At 40.3% G+C, this 25141-nt stretch overlaps 1 protein-coding gene across 3 annotated transcripts in view; it reads right to left on the bottom strand.

The window, feature by feature from the left end:
• The window catches only part of COLGALT2 (collagen beta(1-O)galactosyltransferase 2), a 117647-nt gene that overhangs the window by 19236 nt on the left and 73270 nt on the right, over positions 1-25141 (bottom strand). For all 3 annotated transcript variants that reach the window (XM_072830919.1, XM_072830916.1, XM_072830918.1), the window contains exons 2-6: positions 24870-24980; positions 22192-22309; positions 19209-19343; positions 15104-15308; positions 8667-8786 (exon numbers count right to left, since the gene is read on the bottom strand). In XM_072830919.1, the coding sequence (XP_072687020.1) occupies positions 8667-8786; positions 15104-15308; positions 19209-19343; positions 22192-22309; positions 24870-24883 (592 nt within the window). In that variant the 5' untranslated portion in view covers positions 24884-24980. The remainder of the gene's footprint in view (positions 1-8666; positions 8787-15103; positions 15309-19208; positions 19344-22191; positions 22310-24869; positions 24981-25141) is intronic.

The raw sequence follows: 25141 nt of genomic DNA, 5'->3' as shown, positions 1-25141 counted from the left end.
GCCACAAGTGGCTGGCTCCTGAAAGCCACCATTGAGCAAAAATATGAGAAATATGCCTAGGTTTTGTTACTGAAGATAGAGCTAAGCCACAGGGAAAGGCAGGGAATGATACAAGTTAGACCTAAGAAATTTACTGTGCAAGGAGAAAGGATGTGTCTTTGTTTCATCAAAGTTGAAGGTTAGGTATATCCCAGTTTTGGTATGGGGTCATTTCTGACTCTATGGTTCATAATTTATCAATCCCTCATTGAATCCCTTTCCAGACATAGTCTCTCACTGTGCCACACCAATTGAGACAATATGTCCATTGGCTCCTGGATCGTTTCATGACCTAGGAATAATAATTATAGCTACTATTATAGAGATTTTATTATTCACTGAACTCTGAGCTACACTCTTGACATATATAATCACAGTTATTTAATTTTCACAACACGTACCATGGGATAAGTACAAGTGTCCCTATTTTTACAGATAAAGAAACAAAGCCTTAAATAACTTGCCCAAGGTCACAGAGCTGATGGAGCTGGTATTTGAACCCAAGTCTGACTCCTGAACCCTTTACTCCTACTCAGCCTGCCCCCAAAGTTAGTCCTTGGTAGCCATTGGCATCAAGTTGGCCTTGGTGACTGGGCTAAGTTCACAGTAGCTCAGTTAGCTAAGTCTTTGCTTCTGGGTGACCAACACTTGTTGCTTTTTCTATTGTCTATGCTGGAGCACACACCATCCAGCGTAAAAGGCACCAGCCCAGACACGTGCCCCAAAATATTTGAGAGATTGTGCTTGTACCAAATCCTAATTAAATCATAGTCATTTCAGTATAATCCTGAAGTTTTCCTGAACTTCTTCAATTGCTGCAGCCACCACCCTAGCTCAGATCCTCACTCACCATGCTTGGGATAATTTTTGTGCGTATGTGATTTAATTAATTAATTAATTGTAGAGAGAGAGAGAGCACGAGCTGGTGGGGAGGGGCAAAGGGAGAGAGAATCTTAAGCAGGCTCCACGTTCAGCCAATGCGGGGCTTGATCTCATGACCCTGAGATCATGACCTGAGCCAAAATCAAGAGTCAGATGCTTAACCAACTGAGCCACCCAAGCGCCCCCTTGCTTGGGCTGTTTTAAAATTTTTCTAATTCTCATGCACTCCTTACACACACTATTGCCAAAATGATCTTCAAGGACAACGCTATTCTCAACCACAACAGTCGCACCCGACATGTTGCAATTTATTAAGTGCTTTCATATTCACAACATCATTTATTTTCATTTATCTTTTGGTTGTTTGTTTTTATAGATAAAGAAATTGAGACCCACCCAGACGTAGACTTGCCCACAGTCAAATAGTAATTGGTGCCCAAGATCAAATAGTGAGTGATTGGTATGATTATTGGACCTTCTGACTTTACGTCCAATAATCTTAATAATCCTTACATGACATTCTGTGGCTCCAGAATGTTGTTACTGGGAATGGGCACCTAAGATCTCCCATCACCTCAGGCTCTGGCTTGCAAGACCAATCCCCTCATGCCTCATATAACCCACTGGCTTCTCTCACCTTTATAAGATCTAGCCTCCTGTCATTCATCCTGCAATTTTCTGTACAAGAAGCACATTCCCAAATTTTCGTATGGCTCCTAACATATGAAGTGAGTAGGTATGTGTAGAGTGATGGGCACAGTGCTTCCGGTGTGCCGTAGTTGGTGCTCCACCCCGTCTCGCACCCTACCCCAGCTCCTCACTCTGCTCTCTGAAGCTCCAGCTATAATTCATCAACTCTTTGACATTGCAAGTCCCTTCCTTTCTCTGAATGTCTCTTCATCTTTTTATTTTAGCCAAAACCTGGCTTTCCTTGGAGGACACTGCTTCCCTTTCACCCCTCAGTGTAGAAGTTGATTTTTCTCATCTCCCCTGACTCACTCCCAAACTGTTTCCCTTCCATCCATCAAACCCCCAGCTTCTTTGAAGTGTATCTGAGCACCCTCTGCCCCATAGTCACGCCTCCTCAGCCACTGATGATGACAGCCTTTGGCTCACAGTCTCGCTGTCCCTGCCATCATTCTTAAAACTTTAGCTTCAGCGTGGTGATGTACCCAACAGGGCTTCTAGGTCCTGCACCAACAATCGTTCTTTCAGTGACCCACTACCATGTCTGCATCCATCACCTCTTTCATGTCCTCATGCCCATTGGTACCCAACATAGATTTCTTGGGCTGGCACTCGAACTACCCCTTGTAAAGACTCTTTTTTTTTTTTTCACCGTATCATTATTTTTAATGTCCAACATTTATGATATGAGGGCCAGGGCTTTCTCCTCACGTTTATAAATTTTCAATTGGCTTGTGAGGCCAATAGGGATACTTCTTCTTGTTTAATTTGGTTTCTGGGAAGACTTCATTCAGGTCCTCAATGGTCATCTGATCAAATGGAATTATGTTCTTCATCTTCTCCAGCTCTTTTTCATATTCTTCAATCCTGGCCTTTGAGAGGGACAAAAACTCAGCACAGCTTTTCACATCTTCTTTTTCCTCAGCATCCACCTGGACAGTGTATTTATCCTCTGGCACAGGAACCTTCAGGGCATTAAACTTCTTCTCAAAGTCATCTACCAAGCCAGCCTTTGCCACACTGGCCTTGTAGTAAGCCCAGTAGATAGCAGGTGGTTTCTCTGGAAGAGTAGCCAACCTGGAGGTAAGCATCTCATTCCAGGATTTCAGGGAGTTGGCAATGGCCTTCCGGTTTCGGGGTATGATCTCCCCAAAAGCTACCCAGTCAATGGTTTTCAGAGCAAGTTTTCACCCAGCCATCTTGAGATCCTTCACCGACCCCGGTGGCCCACAGTCCACAGCCCCTTGTAAAGACTCTTGATTTGCTTCCATTGCTCTTGCTTGGTAAAATCCCAATCCTGCTTAAACTTGGTTATCCACTTACTTAGCACCAAGAATACTGCGAGAGAAATTCACACAATTGTGTTGACTGAATCAGTTTAAAATTACAACCACAGATGTCACATTGGCACTCAGCACTGCCAAATGATGCAACTATGCTTCCATAGTAAATTTGCTTTCCCACTCTCCAAGAGATCTGTTTTATGCCTTGTCCTCTCTCCTGACATCTCCAGTATCGTACTGATGTACTACATATTTCATAAAGAAAATATTCAAATGAGACCTACCTTTTCCTTCCGCCTCAAATCCACAAACCCAGCTGCATCTGTACCTAGACCTGCTGCCTTCCCCTCTGCAAAGGAGCATCTCTGTTCCCATCCAGGACAACACCAATACCATCGTAGATTACAAAGCCTCTTGCTTTTTTTCTTTTCTTTTCTTTTCTTTTCTTTTCTTTTCTTTTCTTTTCTTTTCTTTTCTTTTCTTATTTTTCCTCTTGCTGTTTCAAAGACTTCGGCCTTACACTACTTTCTTCTCTTCTGCATCATCCAGTTCTCCTTATATATTGGATCCTTCTTCTCAATGTATGAATATGCTAAAATTCTATCTTAAAAAAAAAAAAACAATCTCTCCTTCGACCTCTCATTCCCTTTTAACCACCATCCTATTTCTCTATCCCCATCACAACAAGATTCCATTTTCTCATATCTCCACTGTCTTCCCTTTGGCCTACTCCCATGGGCTTGGGTCCCCATTACTGCACTGCAGTGGCTCTTATAAGGTCATCACAGATCTTTATCTTGACAGAAACAATGTTAAATTCCCTATCCTCCTTTTACTGGACTTCTCAGCAGCATCTGGCTCCTTCCTGAGACACTTCTCAATTTTTCCTTCTAGCTTTTTGGCTGTTTGTCTCCCTCAGGGATCTGTCCTCTTCCCTTCCCTCTTCTCTTCCTATGATCTTTTACTAAATAATTCACACTGTTCCATGACTTAAAATGTCCTTTTAATGCTGATGACTCTCAAATGTCTGTCTCCAGCTGGAGTATCTTCCCTAAACTCCAGACTCACATCCAAATATCTCCTAACTTCTCCACTGGGATGTTTAAAAAAAATATCATAAGCTTACATGACTAAAATTTCCCTCCTCAAATCTTTTCCCATTTTATTAAGTGGTATGCCAGGCCAAAGTCCTGGTGTCATCTGGAGTCCTTCCCCTCCTTCATTAGCTTCATCCAGGTCTCTGTAAGTCCTGTTGGCTCTGCCAACAAGCTCTCCTAACAGTCTCTGTAGTTTGTTTGTTTGTTTGTTATTGTTGTTTTTAAGTAGGCTCCATGCCCAGTGTGGGATCTCATGACCTTGAGATCAAGACCTGAGCTGAGATCAAGAGTTGGACGCTTAACCAACTGAGCCACCCAGATGCCCCTCTAGTTCTTTCTGCTTGGAACACTTTTTCCCCAAACATCCATGTGGCTGCTCCACTGATATATTGTCTATCTCTCTGTGTTGAAATATAAATTCATGGGGATTCCTGGGCGGCTCAGCAACTGAGCGTCTTGCCTTTGGCTCAAGGCGTGATCCCAGAGTCCGGAGATGGAGTCTCACATCAGGCTCCCTTCATGGAGCTTACTTCTCTCTCTGCCTCTTTCTCTCTGTGTGTCTCTCATGAATTAATAAATAGAATCTTTTTAAAAAATAAATTCATTGATGGTGGAGCTTCTGCTGGTTTTGCTCACTGCTGTATCTCCAGCATCCTGAACAATCCATGGAATACAGTAAGTGTTTAATAAGTACTTAAAGCCTGACTCTCTCTTCTAAAAACTTCCTTGCCTCCTTACTGCTTTTAGGATGGGCATTCTGTCTTAGCTGGGAAATTCAAGGGCCACAACAATTAAGCCACCCCAACCCTCAAATTTTACTTTCTTCTACTATTCAAAGCCAACTCTCTTCCAGAGTGAGAATGCTTTTTGAGTGATATTTTTGCTGGGTCTTCTTCCTCTGCCTATAGTGTCCTCACTGTATCACTCCTTCTGTTTAAACTTCATACTAGCAAAGTCCAGCTTGAGAAACACCAGGACTTGAATCTCTCCTAGAATACACCTGCCTACAGCAATTTCTTCCTATTCCAAATTCCAACTGCTTTTATATCTGCTCCTCTTACAAAGCACTATACTGCATCATTAGGATCTTTTTTGTGTTTGCCCTATGTTTCCAGTTAAATATATATATCCCAAACAGAGAATTGGTTAAAATGTGTTGAATATTCAGTACCTTGATAGAGTGACTCATTGATTGTAAAAAGACAATGTTTGTACATAAATATAATTCTTGTTCTAATGCTTCAATTGGTATAGTCTTTTAGCAACCATTTCTTTACTGCCCATTGGGTTCCAGATGCTGTGCCAGATGCTTTCAACATCTGGCTCATCTTTCCTGAGGATACTTGACAGGTATGATTTCATTATTAATCCTTTTCTTAATCCTTCAGGGGCTTCCAGTCTATATTTCTGTGTTATTACCCTCAAACATTTATTTGTCTAATTATTTTTCTTACTTCAATTATGTTCTACCTTTTAAAATTCAGAATCTGAAATTTTAACAAAATTATAGCTAAAGAAGATAAATAGAAGAATTAAATAAAACACCATATATAAAGTGTCTAGCATTAGAGTTGGTCTGCATTGGGAGATCAATAATGACAGCTACCAATTACAGGTTCTTCTCAGATGAATTCTACTTGCATAGCATGGTGTTATGTGTATTTGTAATTTATAATAATTAAAAACTTTACTGACAATGTGTGTGTTTCTACATACAGAGAAGCTTCTGTGCTCTCAGTTCTATGGGGACAACAAGAGAAGGCAAGGCTCTTACTGGCCATCTCTGAGTCGACCTCTACTTGGAGTCAAGTCTGATGGCCAGGAAACAGGGGCGGTAAGGGGTAGCACATTACCAAGAGTCAAAGTGAGTCCTAATAATAACAGCAATGCTTCAATATTTTATGGAGTTGATGTACATCATTTCATTTGCCTCTTCCACCCCTGCAAAGTAAACGCTATTATCCTCACTCTATAGATAGAGGAACTAAAGCTCGGAGAGGTGAACTCTCCCTTCATAAGCGACAACTTGAGTTGAAATTAATTATTCTGGATTCAGATTCAATGCTCTTTGCAGTATAATTTTCGTGCATTCCCTTATTCATTCTTTTACTTGTTTGGTCATACATTCAGCAAATATTTGTTTGGAACCAACTGTATGTCATGCACTGTGCTAGGTGCTTGGGATACAAGGCAGTAAGATACCACTCTTGTCTAGAACATAGACAACAGGCAGAAATAGTGCGTATTAAAGAAATTCACAAAAGAAATTCCTAAGAGCTGGTTTAAGAAATACTGTCAGAATGAACCAGCTCCCTATTCAATTCTTATTCTCCACCATCCATCCCCCACCCCAACAATTTATCTTCTTTCAAGAAATGGTTGCTAAAAGACAATACCCAACAAATGCTGGATTTTTTTGTTCATCATCCCTATTATTCTCTATATACTTAGAGAACAATAATGTCTCTTGTTGCCTTTTTCAAACACAGGGACACTGAGATGACTAAAGACTGAATGGCTTACAAACTCACATGCACATCAGCATGCAAAGGTTGTGATGGTAGGAGTGCTTCTCTCCTCATTCCAAGTATAGTCTATGGATATACTTTGCTCAGCACCACTGCTGTGCTTCTGGTATATTGAGCTGACTGATATTTTGCAAACAGAAGTTTATGTAAATTCAGTAGGCGAGCCTGCTATTTAAAGGAATCTTCTGATTAATCTTTTAAATTATTATTGTTTTTTTTACCTTCGGGTCCCAACCATAGCTCTTAAAAAAAGAAAATCTGCTTTTTCTCTATTTCCTTGCTTCTTAGTCCCTTCTCAAACACTTTGAATTCTGATTCAACCTTTTCTGAAACCATCCTTGTTATGGGCATTAGCTGAAAAAAAAAACCCATTGAGCTTCTTGTCAGTCTTTATCTTACCTGAATGCCCTTCCACATCTCACACTCGTGGTTTATTGAAATGCTGTGATATCACAATATCTCATTGATGAATCTCAGATGAACGTCATTAAGCTTGATAGATTCATCTCTCCATCTACTCACTGGACATTTCAACCTAAACTCAGTCTTTCATTTATTCACTCAATTATTCAACAAATATTTACTGGGAGCCTCCTAGGTGACCGGCAAAGGACTACACCTCAAGACAAATAGGATGAACAAGGCATTTATTCTCTGAAGATGGGCAGCAGGAAATAGATATTCACAGGCCACTCAATGGGCCTAAAAATGAACTCATGATTTTTATTTGTAAATGTCTCCTTTATTCTAAGTGCTCTACACCATTTAAAACTCCTACAGCTATCCCAAAGCACTCAAGATGGAACTTAGAAGTTTTTCTCTGCTTCCCTTTTGCTAAGCCACAGACTCTTGGCTGAGTCCCTTCAAGCCTGTGTTACAAGGTTCTCTTAATCTCTTCCTTTCTCTCCACTCCCCCAGGCCTGCCCTAGCTCAGATCCTCCCCATCTTTTGCCTCTTTTACCATGTAATGTCCAAAATTATCTCTTCACCTCTGGCCTGAGACCAGCCATCCAGTGTCCCACCCTGCTCCAGCCATACTTCTCTTACCAAGAGAGTGACCTTTCTATATCCAGATTTCAATCAGACATTCCTCTGCTACAAATCTCTTTAAGAGGTCCCCTCATTTCAGGAAAAGTCTAAACACCTTCTTATACATTAGAGGTTCTTCTGGCTGGGCTCCTGCCCACTTTCCAGTCTCACTTCCTGCTCTGCCTCCCCAACCATCCTCACTGCCCACACACACACACACCTCCTACACTCCCGTGATGAACAACAGAATTCCTCAGATGCTGTGTGAAAATGAACTGCAAACATTCCCTCCTCTGGGAAGTCATTTCCAACATCCTCCCCTGGGCAGGGCTTATCCATTACCTCTTCCTTTACCCACCACTGCACATTATACATCATAATTAGTACAGCAACTGATCGTTGAACATTTATTGGTTCTGACACCATGCTAGACCCAGAGGCAATAATGATGCAGTGTTTAAGGACATGAGCTTTGCAGATAGCAAGACTGGTTCAAATCCAAATCTGTCATTTCTTTAACAAAACGATTTAGGGTAAGTTACTGACATCTTTTATACCTCATTTTCTTCGTCTGTAATATGGAGATAACAAAAACCCTTTCCTTGATTGTTGTAAGGACTAATGAGACCATGGACAAAAAAAAATGTTAAGCCTAGTATCTGTTACATGATAAGCTATTATTAAGTTGAAATCATAATTATTGTTATTGAACGTTTTACATATATCATAGAGAATTTGCTCCCAAACTCTACGGTTTTATGTCCATTTCACAGCGAAGGAAGTTAGATTACTTTTCCAAAGTCATATAATTAGAAAGCAGTGAAAGTTTAGAGTTTAAATCCACACCGCAAATCACCATCAGAGCCTTTAGGACATCATGTGAGATGTCTTTCCTGTGTGCCCAGCTCGCCACCTGCGTCAGAAGCTCCTTAAGGAGCTTGTCATATTCATTTGTCACATAGGAAAAGTTTAAGGGTGAATGAACAAATGAATGGCTATGTTTCAGCCATAGCAGCCTGATGGCTGTGAGATCTCAGTCGTGGGAGGGGGGAAAGTAGCTGGTATGGTCACGGTGGCAATGGAACAAGAGCCATCATCACCCAGTCTCCCAGGTCACTTACTCATTGCTTCTATCTGCACATGGATGAAGTTCTCGATGTCCTCCTGCAGGGTCTGATGGGGCTTCAGGGGGATGGGCAGGTAGCCATAGTGTTCTCTGTTACAGAGGTACATCTGGATGCCTGAGAACCCAAGAGAGAGATAAAAGCAATCAATCAGAAAACATAGTTCTTAGTTCTCGAGAGACAAGTAAAGGGAAAAAAGCTTGGACTGTGGCCGAAGCTGAGTCTGGCCCTGAAACTGAACAGTAGTTGTTTCAGACACCGTCTGTAGACCTCAAAAATGCTCTTTATTAAGAAAATTTAACACAGCATTGGAGGCTAATAAAAACCATGGGCCATTCTTCAGCTCAGAGGAAATTGATTTTTTTTCCTTCTGAAGAAAAAGCATACTCGTGGTCTGAAAGGAACACTAAAGGCACGAAGGGATCAAGGACAGGCAAGGAATTCCCATTCCAGAGCACAGAATGGAACACTGTAATCTGCCTACAGGAAATAACAAGAAAATGAGGAATAAAATCCACATTTGATATGAAAGCAAACAGGAAAATCCTGTGAGGCTGACAGATGATTAAAGCTAAATCTAGGCATTTGGAGAAAAAAAAAGAAAGAAAGAAATTTAGAATTCTCCATGGCTCTTCATGGTTTTATCTCTTCTCATAGCAGGCACGGATTTGGAGTCAACCAGCAGACATGAAACTTGTGTAACAGATTCATAAAAGGACAAAAAAGTCTACATTTCAAGTCCTGGTAAGAACCTGCAGTGTGACCATATCAGAAAAATGCCCCAGCCCTCTTGTATTCAACACTGGCTTCCAGGCCCTATATGGCTAACTCCAAGAGCTGTGCAGCATCTCTGTTTAACCAGATAGCCAGGAATATAGGAATCAAGATGGACTCATAGCGATCCAACCACTGACAGTCCCAACTACTGAAAAGATTGCTTAGTTACAAGGATAAGTCTGCCAAGCTCTGGTCCGTGGGTCCAAGCTTCTGACTTGTTAATTGCAATAATTATCTCTGCTTTCCAGAGACAGAATTACCTGCATAGTGACTTCTCTATGCTGTACAGATGAAATTTCCTCCAGTTAGCTATGTCACCTGCCAAATCACGTGAAGCTGTCTCATGGCATTAACAGAGAAGAATGGGGAAAGAAAAGGGCCTTCAGCCTCCCCTTTACTGAATCTGCCTCTGGTCCAGCAAGTGCCGTCACTTCTCTTGCTTTACCAAGTGAACTCAAAACCTCTACTGTTTGTCCACACGAATGCTTCCTAAAATCGTTTGTATTTCCTTGGTGTTGGTAGTGATCTCTCCTTTCTCATTCATGATTTTATTAATTTGAGTCTTCTCTCTCTTCTTTTTAATAAGGCTGGCTAATGGTTTATCTATCTTATTAATTCTTTCAAAGAACCAACTCCTGGTTCTGTTGATCTGTTCCACAGTTCTTCTGGTCTCGATTTCGTTGAGTTCTGCTCGAATCTTTATTAACTCCCTTCTTCTCTTGGGTGTAGGATCTATTTGCTGTTTTTTCTCTAGCTCCTTGATGTGTAAGGTTAGCTTTTGTATTTGAGTTCTTTCCAGTTTTTGAATGGATGCTTGTATTGCGATGTATTTCCCCCTTAGGACTGCTTTTGCTGCATCCCAAAGATTTTGGATGGTTGTATCTTCATTCTCATTAGTTTCCATGAATCTTTTTAATTCTTCCTTAATTTCCTGGTTGACCCTTTCATCTTTTAGCAGGATGGTCCTTAACCTCCACGTGTTTGAGGTCCTTCCAAACTTCTTGTGATTTAGTTCTAATTTCACGAATGCTTCCGAGGAGCTTCAAACCAAAATGTACCCCCTTACAAAATCATGATGAGATCAGGAAATGAAAGGGAAACAATTTCATGGTTAGCTTGCCTCTCAATCCTAATGAGGTAGATCCTTTTACTACTCAGCTTTCCAAAGCTTCAGTAAAAAGAGGAGATGAGACCTAGCCAAGCTGTCCATCAAACGTGAAGCGACAAGAAAGCGTTTTCACACAAGCAAGGTTGTAAGTATTTACTTTACCCTCACACTTTCTCAAAAGTGACTAGCTGATGTGGAAGGAGAAGGGGAAGGAAGAAGGGATGAGGCGGATCATGGAAAACACGGAGGAAGTAAGACATAATTGACAGGAGCATCAACACAGAGAGGACAAGAAGGGGCATCCTAGGTTGGGGTGGATAGGACTGGCACCACTCAGATAAGAGTACATCAGAAGGCTCAAGGAGAGGGGTGCCTGGGTGGCTCAGTGGTTGAGTGTCTTCCTTTGGCTCAGGGCATGATCCCGGGGTCCTGGGATGGAGTCCCACATTGGGCTCCCTGCATGGAGCCTGCTTCTCCCTCTGCCTTTGTCTCTGCCTCTCTCTCTCTTTCTCTGTGTTTCTCCTGAATAAATAAATAAAATCTTGAAGAAAAAAAAAAGGCTCCAGGAGAGACATCTTAACAAATATGCAACAAGAACATCTCACAAATCTGACCATTCTAACAGGGGTTTTAGACAATCAGGGCTTGGTTTTAGATTGTACTAGGAATAATAAAACTAAGCAAAAGAAAAAGTCCATTTTTATGTTGAATATGGAAGGAAAACTAACTATAGTTGAAAAGTGGCTCAGCTTGGAATTAGGTTTGCATAACTCTGACAACAAAAAACACTGGCCACTGACCTATCTTAAATTACCATGTGATTCTATCAAGAGGACTGGGAGTTGGGAAAAATGTGTTTGTCCTGAGTGGGCACAGAGAAGACAGAGAGCTAAATCCTTGTCTTCTATAGTGGACAGCCAATAGATGATGTCTAAAGTGAATCCAGAGAATCAAGAAGTAGCAACATGAGTGTATTAGTTAGAAACATGGATATAATATTATAATTCTCTCATCATCTGTTAGAGTTTAAAAGTTATCTGTCTTCTAGAAGAGGGACATGATGGTACAGGGGGGTGATGTGCAGGGGACTTCTGATTTTATAATAAACCCTGGAGGACCCTTTGAGCTTTTTCAACTATGTGCATGGATAGTTTGATAAAATATAAAAATTTTAAAAGGAAATGTGTTGATAATTAAGGCCTATAAAGGAATCTGGTACTCTCGGTGAAAGTTACTTCTGGAGAAAACAATTTTCTTCACCTTTGAAAAAGAATGGTAAATGAAACTCTATATCGAAGCTCTGAACTTGTGAAAATGTCAAACATTTTCTTGTACTTACATAGTACCTTAATGCTGCGGATTGATACGCTTATTTTTATCCTTGATGATGACACATCAGATTCAGAGGGGCTATGATTTCTCCAAGCTCATACAGTAAGTCATTAGCATGAAACTTTTGTCCCTAAAGAGCCAATGCCAAGTATCTTTCTATCTGCCCAGGGTTCTAAAGCCAAGCCTCGGAACCAGTAATAACTCTGAGTTGCCATCCTTGCACATGGGAAGCACTTCTGATTATCACCAGTGATGTGCAGGAGGCAGATCTCCCTGCCCGTCACCCACATCTCTTGCCTTTTTTGACAGCAGACGTTCAGAAGATGATGAGTTGGCGCCAGAGATGGCTCCTGTGGCCATGGTACAAAGCCCACATCCCTGGCCACAGTGGCAAGTGAACTCCTGACCTTGGCTTCACTGTAGCCACAGAGACTCGTCTATGACCCCCGTGCTTTCTCCTCTGGGGCTAGATCAGCAGCCACTCCCCAGCGAACCAGCACACTTGGATTGCTTCTTCTCTCATTCATCAGCCTCCATGTGGCAATGATTGGAGTCAGAAGTGAAAGGTTAAGGATCAAGGTCTGTGGTTAGATGGTCCTGCCAAGTACACGTCTACCCTTTATTGCCTTTTGGACTTTTAACAAATGATGCTTCAATGGATGAAACACAGCTAGGGAGCTTCACAGAGTGAGAACAAGAGAACACAAATCATCTTTCATCAAGACTCTTGCAAGGGAGAAGCGAAGTGCTTTGATTTGGATCTCCAAAGGACTGTCAGGAAAGCTCTTTCATTCCCCCAAATGACAGTCATTCTTTCCTGCCTGACTCCTGACATGTTCATAGTTTATACCCCCAATGTGATCCTTGGATTTCCTTTTTTCACAACTACTACTCATATTTCCACATGTGAAGATCTTGTCTCCCCAAGTAACACGGAGCCTAACATGATGCCAGGAATGAAGGCAAGGCCTAGAGTGTTGGTTCCCTCTCCTTTATTTTCTTAAAAACAAAACAAAACAGATTTGGGCCTTTCCACCTGTTTTCAATGTCCTGGGAAGGCCTATGGGAGTCTGACCCACAAAAAATGAAGTCTGAGTGAATAGGCCAAGCAAAGGACAGAGCTGAAAAAAATCCTATCCAGCCCGTGTCACTCTTCCAGCCCCAAATCCAGTTCTTGGTTTAAAAAAAAAAAAATCCTAATAATTTAGTGCATGGATCACAATACCACCTTATGTAATGACTATCAAAGAGGACTCTGTGAGGCAAGGGACCATTGCTGTAATTGTGAATAGTTCACTCTCTTGAAACATCCTTACTGCAAGCTCGGAAGCAAAGGGACTGGCACAACTCAAAGGAATGCCAAGGCCCTGAGTCTGGTTCCCATCCTGGAGAAGTCAGAGCAAATCATGGACCAATTGAAAAGAGGCAGTTTCCATTAACATCGACCCAAGAACCTTCATAGAAACTTTCAATCCAGATGAGGATAAGAACCCTGTTTCCGCCCTGACATGGGGCTAAAAGAATGCCTACACCCACATTGAAGCAAATGGTGGGTATTTGTCATTTCTAATAGCTGAGTAATATTCCATTGTATACATAAACCGAGAAGGACAAACATTATAATGTTCTCATTCATTTGGGGAATATAAATAATAGTGAAAGGGAATATAAGGGAAGGGAGAAGAAATGTGTGGGAAATATCAGAAAGGGAGACAGAACGTAAAGACTGCTAACTCTGGGAAACGAACTAGGGGTGGTGGAAGGGGAGGAGGGCGGGGGGTGGGAGTGAATGGGTGACGGGCACTGGGGGTTATTCTGTATGCTAGTAAATTGAACACCAATAAAAAATAAATTAAAAAAAAAAAAAGAATGCCTACACCTGGTCAAAGGGTCTATACGGCTCTAGCAGCCAAGGGGAAATAATCAGTTTTCTGCATTCCCACCAGATATTCTCATTCCTACCAAGTCCACAACTAATGAATGGGAACACCTATAGCTTTAAAGATGCCTGATGGGTGAGTTTTAGCTTGAATTCGTATTAACATTCTCACTTGCCTCAACTGCCTGGGGTCCTGATCTCATCCACCATAAGTTATATGGCCACATGAGTCTATTCGCCATCTGCCTGGTTCCTAAGCTCACTTTTGCTAGTGTTTAAGTGGCACATTTCTGACTCATTGATAATGGGACCCGACTTCTCTCAGGAAGGTCTGAATGACCCTGAGAATACAGCTTTGCTTTAGGAATGTCCTGTACCTTCCTGTTGAATTGCCACAGTGAATTAAATCCTCCCTGGCTTCACGTGCAGGGTGTCACAAGAGAAGTCACTTGCCCTCCTACTGACTTGTCTTGTTCAAAAACCTGCGGGACCCACTGGAAATGCTTCCCAGTAGTTCTTGAAAGATCATCGGCTCTACCTTTCCTTTCATGGGGACTGTGGCAGACTGCTGGTTGCCTCCATAAATCTGTCCCCTCCTCCTTTAAAGTAAGAAATCTGGGCTTTAGACTGCTTAGAATAAAGAGCACATGCTGAGCCCCGCTTACAGCTACGCGTTGACCTGTACCTAAGTTCTAGCTAAGAGGATATGCATGGACATGGTATGTTCAACTCCTTAAATGGAGGACTCCCTTCCCTCTCCAGCATTTACTCAATGGCTAGAATGTATCCATTCCAATGAGATAGTTTGGACAATGTGATTAAGGATGATACTCACGGAGGACGGAGAAGTAACAGAGGAGCCCAAGTCTCTGAACACTATGGGGAACGGAGCCACTATATCAGCTCAGACTTGTTTAAGAGATAAACTTAGATTTTTAAAGTCTGAGGTCTTTGCCAGTGTTGTTTTGGGCCTCTGTCAGAGGCTCCTAATGAAACAAATCCCTATAGTCAACAAAATGATGCACAGTGGCACTGCAGAGAACCTATCACCTGCTCATGGCTGCCATCACCAGCACTGTCTCCCCAGCACTCAAAAACAAAAGAAAGTGGATTTCCAGAAAGAGTAGATGTCCAGAGAGAGTGGCTCTTGGTCATTGGTGCTCATAGGGACAGCAACAAGGAGTGTGCTGGTGTGGTTATTGCAAACAATGGTCTCTAATACTACCTGGGGGGAAAAAAGCTTTCTATAGGACTGTTTTATGAGAAGATGCACAAAACAAAGGAGCTGGTTATTGGCAGTGTTTCCATGGTGACAGTACAACCAAACACAAACAGTACCTGCTTGCCTGCTAGAGAAGGCAAAGACGATGATGTCATCAAAGGTCCAGGTATAGTCCTGGTGTGGCGGATAGAACATCAGCTTGTCAGAGGCTTCCTTCCTGAGGTCAATCAGGAAGGTGGAGTGAACCATGGGGACAGGAAAGCAGCCCAGCCTCTTCCATTCTCTAATCTGAACGTAGTCTGGGGTCCGTTTATAGAAGCCCTGTAAGACAGACACAGGTGGCCTTTGTCCTCTGACCTGAGGGTTTCATCTTTCCAGTCTTCTGCTAGGCTCACTCCTTCTAAGTTACCACCAGTTAAGGAGAAGTCCTCAAGCAAAGTCACTTCCATTCTCCTTATCTTGGCCTATGAATTTCCAGTGGAGCTCAAGAGGTGCTATATGCATAGAAAATAACACAGGGTCTTGTGATCAGAAATAATTTTGGTTTGGGACACCTGGGTGGCTCAGCGGTTGAGCATCTGTCTTCGGCTCAGGGCATGACCCCGGGATCTTGAATTGAATCCTGCATTGGGCTCTCTGCAGGGAGCCTACTTTTCCCTCTGCTTATGTCTCTGGGTCTCTCATGAATAAATAAATAAAATCTTTAAAAAAAAGAAATAATTTTGGTTTCAGCGTATCTCTGGATTTAATGATCTCATAAAAGTATATATTATGCTGACGTACAATTAGATACAAAGTGGAAGTATTAAGAAGTGGTGGGACAGAGTAGTTAAAAGGACAGGTTCTGGCATCTGGCTACATGAGTTCAAATGCCACCTCAGCAACCTATTGTCTATAGGTATCAGCCAGGTGGCTCAACTTTGCTGTGCCTATGTCCTCATCCGTAAACCAGGAATGATGGAACCATTTACTCCATGCGGTTGCTGGTAAAAATTAGGTGAGGTAAAAATCTGAAAAATGCTTAGAGTAGTGCCAAGCACCAAGAAAGCATCAAAAAATATTGGCTAATCTTAAAATTACTACATTGCACGGCTAATATTTTTAATGCAATAGGTAGTACTCCAGTACACCTACAAATGGGGTTCCTTATTCACACAGTTCCTTATTCAGTCTTCTGGTGAAGCCACCACTGCTCCATACTCTTTTGGGGATTTGGCTTTTGAAAGGTCCTTCTGGATGAGCACACAGGACAACCAATCTCCTTACTCTGTGGTTTTGAACACACTGGCTTGGAATAACCCAGGTTGTGTTCTCCCCAGACTTAACTGTTCATTCAAAAAACATCAACTGAGTACTTGTGTTAGATGCGGGAGATTTAGGGATAAAATAGACATCCCCAATCTGAACCCTCACAAACTATGGAGTCCACTGGAGCTTATACGTCAGTGGTACCAATTGTAACTTGACCACTGCCAAAACTCACATCTGTTCCAGAAAAGAGGAAGATGGTATGATGTATGTATGAAGATGCTAAATGCATGTGGAAGCTTTGAAAGGCATTTCCAAAAATGTTCTAGGCGAATGAGTGTGAGCCAGCACTCTGAAGGGCACAGTACTCAGTGGATAGAGAACTTCTCACGTGTTCATCAAGCAGTCACCTTATTTTATGGTCACATTTTCTGTTGCAATGTCAGGACCCACCCATTAGGCCCTGCAGCCTCCTCTACCTCTCTGATGTCTCCTTCAGGGCCTGGGCAGGTGTTCTAGCTGAACTCACCCTAACACTGACCACATAATAACAGAGGGGGAGATGTGAGTTTTATGGTCATCCTAACCTTCCTTTAGTTGTTTGTCTCAGCCTACACTTAACCTCTTTGAGCTGACTTTCTTCTCCTGAAAAATGGGATAATAGCTGATTGGTCTCTCTCACAGGTGGTAGAATGGATGATGTGATAAGATCTATGAAGAGACTCTGACAACTGTAATTCATTATTGAAGTATCATTATTACTACAATATTTTCCTAGCCTTTAACTTAAGGATTGTTTAACATCCTTCAATTTATAGAGCATTCTTCCAGGGGATAAAGGAAACACTGGTTATTTGCAGCACTGCCCAAGAACTCATGTCAAATACAAAGTTCTAGACTACTTAGGAACAATATTCTCAGAATGAGAAGGTTTGGAAAACTCATAACAATGAATCATTGAATATCCTCAGGGTGAGTGGAAGGAAACAGAAAAAATAAGGGAGAAAAAGAAAGAGAGAGAGGATGAATATGCCTCCTGCAGACAAGCATAGGTGACAGATGTGTCTTTTCTTGACAAAAAAAAAAAAAAAGAATGATTTGGCAGTAATTCCTGTTCTTGGCCAGACAACACCATGGTCATTTTGTTTTGGATGTGTTTGAAGTCTCTGGAAACCAGGGCCTGTCTTTAGCCTATGAAGTCTTTGGCTGTTTCTGTTCCTGCACTAGCTAGCAGAAGCCTGACTGAGGATGGTAGAAAGCCAAAAAAAAGATAGAGAAAAACTAGAATTGCCCCTAAGTTGCTCTCTATTTCACTGTGCAAAATAAGTGAGCACATTTCTCCTGTTTGCTTTTAATGATTAAAGCAAATAAGGAGATAATAAAAACCTAGAGGCTGCAGTTACTAGGGTAATCCACCCTTTTTTCCTGGTGTTGATGCATAACTCATTAAAAACAGCCCTCCAGTGGTTGTACTATGTGAAACACTGCAGATTATTAACTGAGAGTGTATGAATTTAAATGAACTTAATAAAACACTTTCTCCCCAAGGAATTAAATGTCTTTTATAAATATGAACTTAACGTCTCCTTAAGAGAGATGTGGATAACATGCATTCAAAGTCTCTTGGAACTGCAGGAAATAATCATAACTAAAAAGGAATGGCTCATCCAGCAGTGCACTAGAGTTACTGTTTGTTAAATTTTCAGAAATTTTCTAGGCCAGTTGACATATTGATAGCTTAAAATCTGTTAAAAAAAATCATGTTAATTCCCACCATTCTAAAATACCACAGGCAGCAGCTTTGTATATTTTTAATAATTATATCTCCAAGTGGCTACACTGCAATTACTTAACCTTTCCCTCACTTCAACATTTAAGTTGTTTGCATAGTGGGAGTACTTATACTATCAAAACTGGCAAATGCGACCAATCAGGGCTTTTCCCCAACAGAAAGCCAGTTATTAAACATTTATCAGCACACCACCAGACTCATTCTGCATCCAAAACCAAATTAAATATAAAAGAGGGACTCAAATTTTAGCCCTTTGCATATAAGAACACATTTAACCTGCATTTTTTTCCCCTTGGTGTGGCTTTATTCTGTACGGATATATACTACATTGATCAGTTTAATTTATTTCTTTATCTAATTTATTAAATAGAGAATTAAAAATACAATCAGCCAGAAGCATTCGCTGTAATAGAGTTCTGGACTTCGAAGGTTTTACAATGAAAAAGAGAGATGATGGAAATTTAAAATTTTGTCTTTCACTTGAATTTTGTAAAAACCAGTTACCATAGCAGTTCTGATTATTAGATATCTTTGGAAATAAATTTGGCAACAATATCAAAGGTCATCAAAATATTTACACTCTACAACTCAGTAATTCTAATTCTAAGCAGCTGTCCTAAGGACATAATATTAAATACAGAAAAACGTACATTAGTAATCATGGTCATTATAATAGTTAAAAGTTGCAAACAATTTGAATAATTTCAAACTATGAGAATGGTTATGTAAATTGCATTATAGCTACTTGATGATATAGTTATTAACCACGTGCTGCTATCCATGATGTTAGAGTGGTGGGGAGTCACCCAATTTTTTTTTTACTGTTTTCCATTTCCAAAATTTTCTGTAGTGTTCTTATATTTTAACAACCAAAAAATCCTATTTAAAAAAAAGAATCTCAGAATCGGAGAGGAAAAAAGTATAAGCTCTAATGTTTAAGTTAAAGCTTCTAAGACTAAGCTCATTAGAAAAATTTCTTCCTAATTCATTAATACAAAAGAACTCATTGGATTATGCATTAGACCTGAGTTTACCACCTTTCCTGAACGTCCTTGCTTCTGTAACACCATGACACACACGTATCAAAGGAAAAAGTGAAGAAAAAGGCAAATGGTGCTATGGTTGATACATGGCTGCCTTGTTAAACCCGATAGCCTTAATTCATTAGCCAGAAGACTTGCCTGAGGTGTGATTCCGCACCAGAAATTAGAGTACAAGCCCCGAGACTCCAGCATGGGTGCCACAATGGTTTTGTTTTCTGCAATCATTAGATTGAGGGTCTGTGGATTAGTCAGGAAGTTGTCAACATCTATGAACTAGAAAAAGAAAAGGATAATAATCAGGTAAAAAAAATAATTTTCTGTACTGGGTTCAAGACTAACCCAACACTTCTGAAGTATCACAGAAACTTGCTCATGAGACATGGAACCAGTTATTTATATTCTCCTTACTGAAACTTGTTAAAGCTGGATGGCATTCATTCAGACAAAATACATTTATTTATTTTTTTTTTTTTATTTACGATAGTCACAGAGAGAGAGAGAGAGAGAGAGAGGCAGAGACATAGGCAGAGGGAGAAGCAGGCTCCATGCACCGGGAGCCCGACGTGGGACTCGATCCCGGGTCTCCAGGATCGCGCCCTGGGCCAAAGGCAGGCGCCAAACCGCTGCGCCACCCAGGGATCCCGACAAAATACATTTAGACTAACTTCCACATGTTTAGCTCTACATAAGCAATAAATTGGTGCTACCATACTGGGTACACACTCAACCAGCACCCACCCCACACTCAGGTGAGTGGTTATTCACCACTAACAGCTTCCAAAAGCTCTTGAAGATTCATCCAGAAACACTCATTGAGTGCCCAAACTAGGTACCAATGAACAGACTTTTTTAGGTTGTCTATAGTAATGCCAAAATGGCCCTAAACAGATCCATCAATATCATTTTAATGTTAGAAGTAGATTTTTGTTGAAAGTACATTATATCAACTCATGAAACTTTTCCTGCTCTTAGCAGAAGTCCATGTTAATGCTGACTCATATACAGGGATGGTTTAACAATAGATTCTACTATATAAAATAAATAATCTCATTGAGCTCTACACTTAAAAAAATAAAATAATAAGTTTCTTGTTATGGATATTTTACCATGTGTGCAAAAATAATCAGAAGCTTTCATTCTTATGAAATCTGTTTACCCCAAATTTGTGATTCAGCATTTGTATTTTTCAATGACATTTAAACAGCTTTACAATGTTAAATGTCATGAAGCTGAAACCTTATATGAAACTATTTGTATTGAAAGAGTGTGTGTCAGGGGCCTGGGTGGCTCAGTGGTTGAGTGTCTGCCTTTGGCTCAGGTCATGATCCCCAGGTCCTGGGATCAAGTCCCTCATCAGGCTCCCTCTCCCTCTGCCTATGTCTCTGCCTCCCTCTGTGTCTCTCATGAAGAAATAAAGCCTTTAAAAAAAAGAAAAAAGAAAGGGTGTGTGCCATAAAATATTGGGCTGATTTTTGTTGTGTCTACAAGATGGGGATGGACAAAGGTCAAAACTATTCCTTTTAGGAATCAGAGTTTAGTGAAAGAGCAGATATTGACAAGTCTAATGAAATCATATTTTTTTGCTTTATTGGTGTTATTTCCAGGATTGTACTGGAAAATGCTCAGCAAAAGAATTAAATATATTTTGGGGGCTACAGATGAAGAACTTGATCCCCATAAAATTGCTAAGAAAAAAGCCCCTGTCAACTTTCAGGAGGGAAATGGGGACTGTAGCAACTTGCTGCTTAGGACGCTGTCCTCCTTTCCATTGAGTTTGGCTCCTGGAGGACAAGGACAGAAGACAACCCTGGTCCCTAGTCATTAAGTCCAGCATTTGCCTGGACCACTCCCAAAGTTCTAAGAAAAGTGATGGAATCTCTTCACAGAGAGAAATTATGAGAACCCAACATGATTAGGAGCAACCAAGAGGCCAAGCAAGTGATTTGGCCAAGCAAGCCATTCCTTTGCCCAGGATTCCAAAGCCCTGACTGCTTCTTTCACTGGGCCATTTCTCAGGGCTATTTGTGAAGCTGGTAACCTTGAGAGATGAAGTAAGATATTTTCCCACAGAAAGAGCATGTCTGTTTACTGCTTTCTATAAAAGCAGTGGGTTCCCTTAGCTTTGGATTCCTCGGCTGTGATACAAAACCACTGTATGCAGAGCATCCATATGAACCCATGACATCACCTGTGTGAGAAGTGGGAGGAAAGGGAACTGCCATAAGCATGCTGGTGGACATGCTGCTTACTGTAAGTAATAATCCACTATCTCTTAAAAAAGAGGAATGACATTTCCCCCAAATCACTGAGGAACAAAAAGGAATGGAGTTTTGGAGGTGTTAATTTGAATCTTTTTTTATATCTGAAAAAAATGTCCAGAAAGTTATTATGAATCTTTCCCAATAAATCTCTTTTAAAAAGGGGAGGGTGAAAAAAAAGGGGGGGAGGGTGCCGGGGTGGTTCAGTTGGTTAAGCCTCTGACTCTTGGTTTCAGCTCAGGTCATGATCTCAAGGTTGTGAGATTGAGCCCAGCATCAGGCTCCGCTCTCAGCAAGAGTCTGCTTGAAGATTCTCTTCCTCTGCCCCTCCTCTCTCTATCTCTCAAAGAGGTGAGTAAATCTTAAGAAGAAGAAGAAGAAGAAGAAGAAGAAGAAGAAGAAGAAGAAGAAGAAGAAGGAAGAAGGAAGAAGAAGAAGAAGAAGAAGAAGAAGAAGAAGAAGAAGAAGAAGAAATCTTCCCCAGAGCATTCCAACGAACTAAAAGGATTCAGAGTTTCTTATGCCTATTGCATGAAAGAGATCAAATCTAGGTACCCCAATATTAAGTTCCCCAAGTTTTCCCTTGTGTCTTTATCAAAAAGTAGAAGAGGGGCACCTGGGTCACTCAGTTGGTTAAGCCTCTGACTCTTGGTCTTAGCTCAGGTCTTGATCTCAGGGTTGTGAGTTCAAGCCCTGCGTTGGGCTCCATGCTGGGCGTGGAGCCTACTTAAAAAGAAAAAAGTGGGGGAGTTGGTTCTTAAACAAAAGGTTGTCTTAATAGCTCCCACAGTCCTAGGTTTTGGAGAATTGATTTGGACACATTTTAGATAATAGTTGTCAAGAAATCAAACATCTGTTTTTACCAGAATGTAGTCTGACCATTTTTCCCTCGCAGTTCGAAGGGCTGCCTGCCGTAGTTTCATCACATGGGCAAACCGGGAGCTTGGCCAATGCTTTGGTCCAATTTCATCAGGGTAAGATCTAAAATAATAATAATGATAATAGTAATAGCAATAATAATAATAATAATAACATAATTATTTAGTGGCTATATATTTCAGTCTCTGTCCCAAATGTTTATATGCAGTAACTCATTTTACCTTCCATCAACACTAGGAGGTAGGTACTATTACTGTTACCATCTTCCTCATATTATAGATAAAGAAAAAGGGATTAAGTAACTTGTGCTTACTGTACACACAAATCCTTACATGAAATATTTCAGTGGCTTCTAAGAAGAATCCAAGGAGTCCTTCCAAGAATAGTAGCAACATTCTCTCCATTTCACAGATGAGGAAACTGGTGTAGTGTGGGTAAGTCATTTATTTGCGTAATGCTACACAGTTAATAAGGTGCACAGTCAGAATTTAAATCCAGTCATAACCCCAAAGTTCATGTTCCTAGGCACTTTTTAATATATTCTGCCATCAGATAAACTTAGAAATTTTGCAGCAACAAAATTGAGTTTCAAAGAAAAAAAAAAAGTTAAATTTACTTGATCAAGTATCAGTAGAGGATTTCACAGAGCCTAAAACACTGATCCGTCCCAGGTAGAGTGAAATCGTAAAGCAGATGCATGTCATTGGAATCTCTATCAACATCTACAAAACAGCCAGGGCAGGACTCTCACATGGCCACATTGTCAAGAAGGTTGGCATACCCTCAAGAACCCTTCTGAAAGCTTCCAACTGGTATGAGTATTGATACTGTCACAGTAGCCCAAATCTGGCCATCATTTCAAGTTCTTATAGCTGCGCTAGCAGTACCTTTGCTTTAGAGAATGAAAAATTACAAAAACAATGAGAACATTATATAAATAAGATTAATAAGTCTATGTCCTACATAGGGATTCTCTAAGATGTCTTTCCAATTATTGTTTCAATGAAAATCAGGTGAAGTCCTGTTTTTCTCAATATATTGCCCCCAAAATGCCTTCACCAATATTTTTCACACTGATCTTGACATACAATATATTTAGTCAAGATCTGGGAACAGAAAAAATTACCAGGATGCAAGGTAGGTATATAGTCTTTTTGGACGTTCTAGTTAGGCCAAATTCCATTATAAGAAACTCCACAAAAGCATTCAAAATCTTTTATAGTGTTCAAATTTCATTGTTAAATTTTGTTTGATATATGGACCATATGCTAGGATTTGAAATATATCTGTATATACATATATAATGAAATGATTATATAAAGAGACTAAAAAAGAGCTGTTCTGGAATGGCATTTATTATTATTATATGAGTTTGGCTTTCAACAAATGATTTATCCTGGGTAAAAATTCAGGCAATTCAATGTATTCTACTTCTACAATTTTTAAAACTAGATTGCAGTAGCCTTGGGAACATTTACAATAGTCATTTTTAAATACACTTATTCATGTTGTCATTCACTCATTTGTTCATCCAACAAGTATTAATTTAGTGCCTGCCAAGAATATAGCACTAGGGGAAAATATGAAGTATTTGTATACTGTAACCTCTGCCAAAGAACCCAAAAATCACTTATAAGAAATGCATAAATTACACAGTTAATTAACAAAGTTAGTTAAGGATATTTCCATGTCAAAGAGGATGATGAAGGAAATAAGCAATACAAGTTTCGAGAGAAAGGTAGATCTTTGTAACTGGAATGATTAGAAACAGCTTTCTGTGGTAGGTGGGATTTGGCATAAGAGCTGGTTACAAAGTCAGAAAGGGCCTTCCTGGAGAATTAACCAGCATGAGTAACACCTCGGGGTTGAAAGTAAAAGGAATATTCTAGACAAAACAGTTTTCTTTTGGGAAGAAGCAAGAAATACAGGTGGATAGATGTTGGTGTTAAGTTCATGGAATCTTTAAAAAGTGTAAGTCTAAAGTATTTGAACTTTGTTCTGTGAGTATTGGAGAGCCACCAAAATCCTTTTAACAGAGAAATAAACCATGTCATTAGTTTTTTAGGTAAGTTAATTTGACAGTATAGTATGTAGGGTGACTTTGAATATGGACGCAATTAAGAAATTGCTATGGTTAAAAGAAGAAGTAACCTAAATCCCATCAGTAGGGGATTGACTATTCATCGTTATTATGATACATCCACATAACGGATACTATGCAGTCATAAAATAATGAAGAAACTCCTTAATTGTTGCTATGGAATGATTACAAAAATAAGATAAGTAAAGAAGCACAGCATATATAAAACAGTATGAAAACTTTTCACTGTGACCCACCAAATATAAGAGACTTATACTTAAAATATGACTAGTAATATCAATATTTTAAAATATATACTGTGGCAATTTATTTGTAAACTAAGGAATACCTGAACTTTGCTGGTAGCTGCAGGAGTAAAGAGGAAGAGAGAGCTAAGATCTGTCAAAGGAAGAAATGAAAAAAAAAAAAAAAAGGAAGAAATGGCAGATCCTTGTAATTTACTAGATACAGTGATAACCAAGAAGTCATAAGTGCCTCCAAGATTAGACACCCAAATGGCTAGAAAACTGGTTAAGGGAAGTGAGATAGATAGAGTTCACAAAATGTTGTCTTGCTACTCACTCTGGTTCATCCATAGGCCTCCACTCCACATAGTGATAGAATCTCTGTACATTTTTCAACCACTCCCTGAGTATTTCTGTTGTATTATCCACATTGTGATCAGTGGCTGCCCTGCATGAGAGAAAGTACAGCTCAGTTGCCATCCAAAGAAAGAGGGGGAAATCCCAAAGACCCCAGAACAATTGAAAGGAGAATGACGAGTTCTGAGAAAAAAATGTATATATGAAAATGACATCCCTTATGGTCCAACCTAGACAACAGCTTTCTGAGGT

This window comes from Canis lupus, chromosome 6 (assembly GCF_048164855.1).
Source record: "Canis lupus baileyi chromosome 6, mCanLup2.hap1, whole genome shotgun sequence".
NCBI classification, from domain to species: domain Eukaryota; kingdom Metazoa; phylum Chordata; class Mammalia; order Carnivora; family Canidae; genus Canis; species Canis lupus.
Note: the sequence above shows the minus strand (reverse complement) of the source record. Positions and strands in the feature narration are given on the sequence as shown.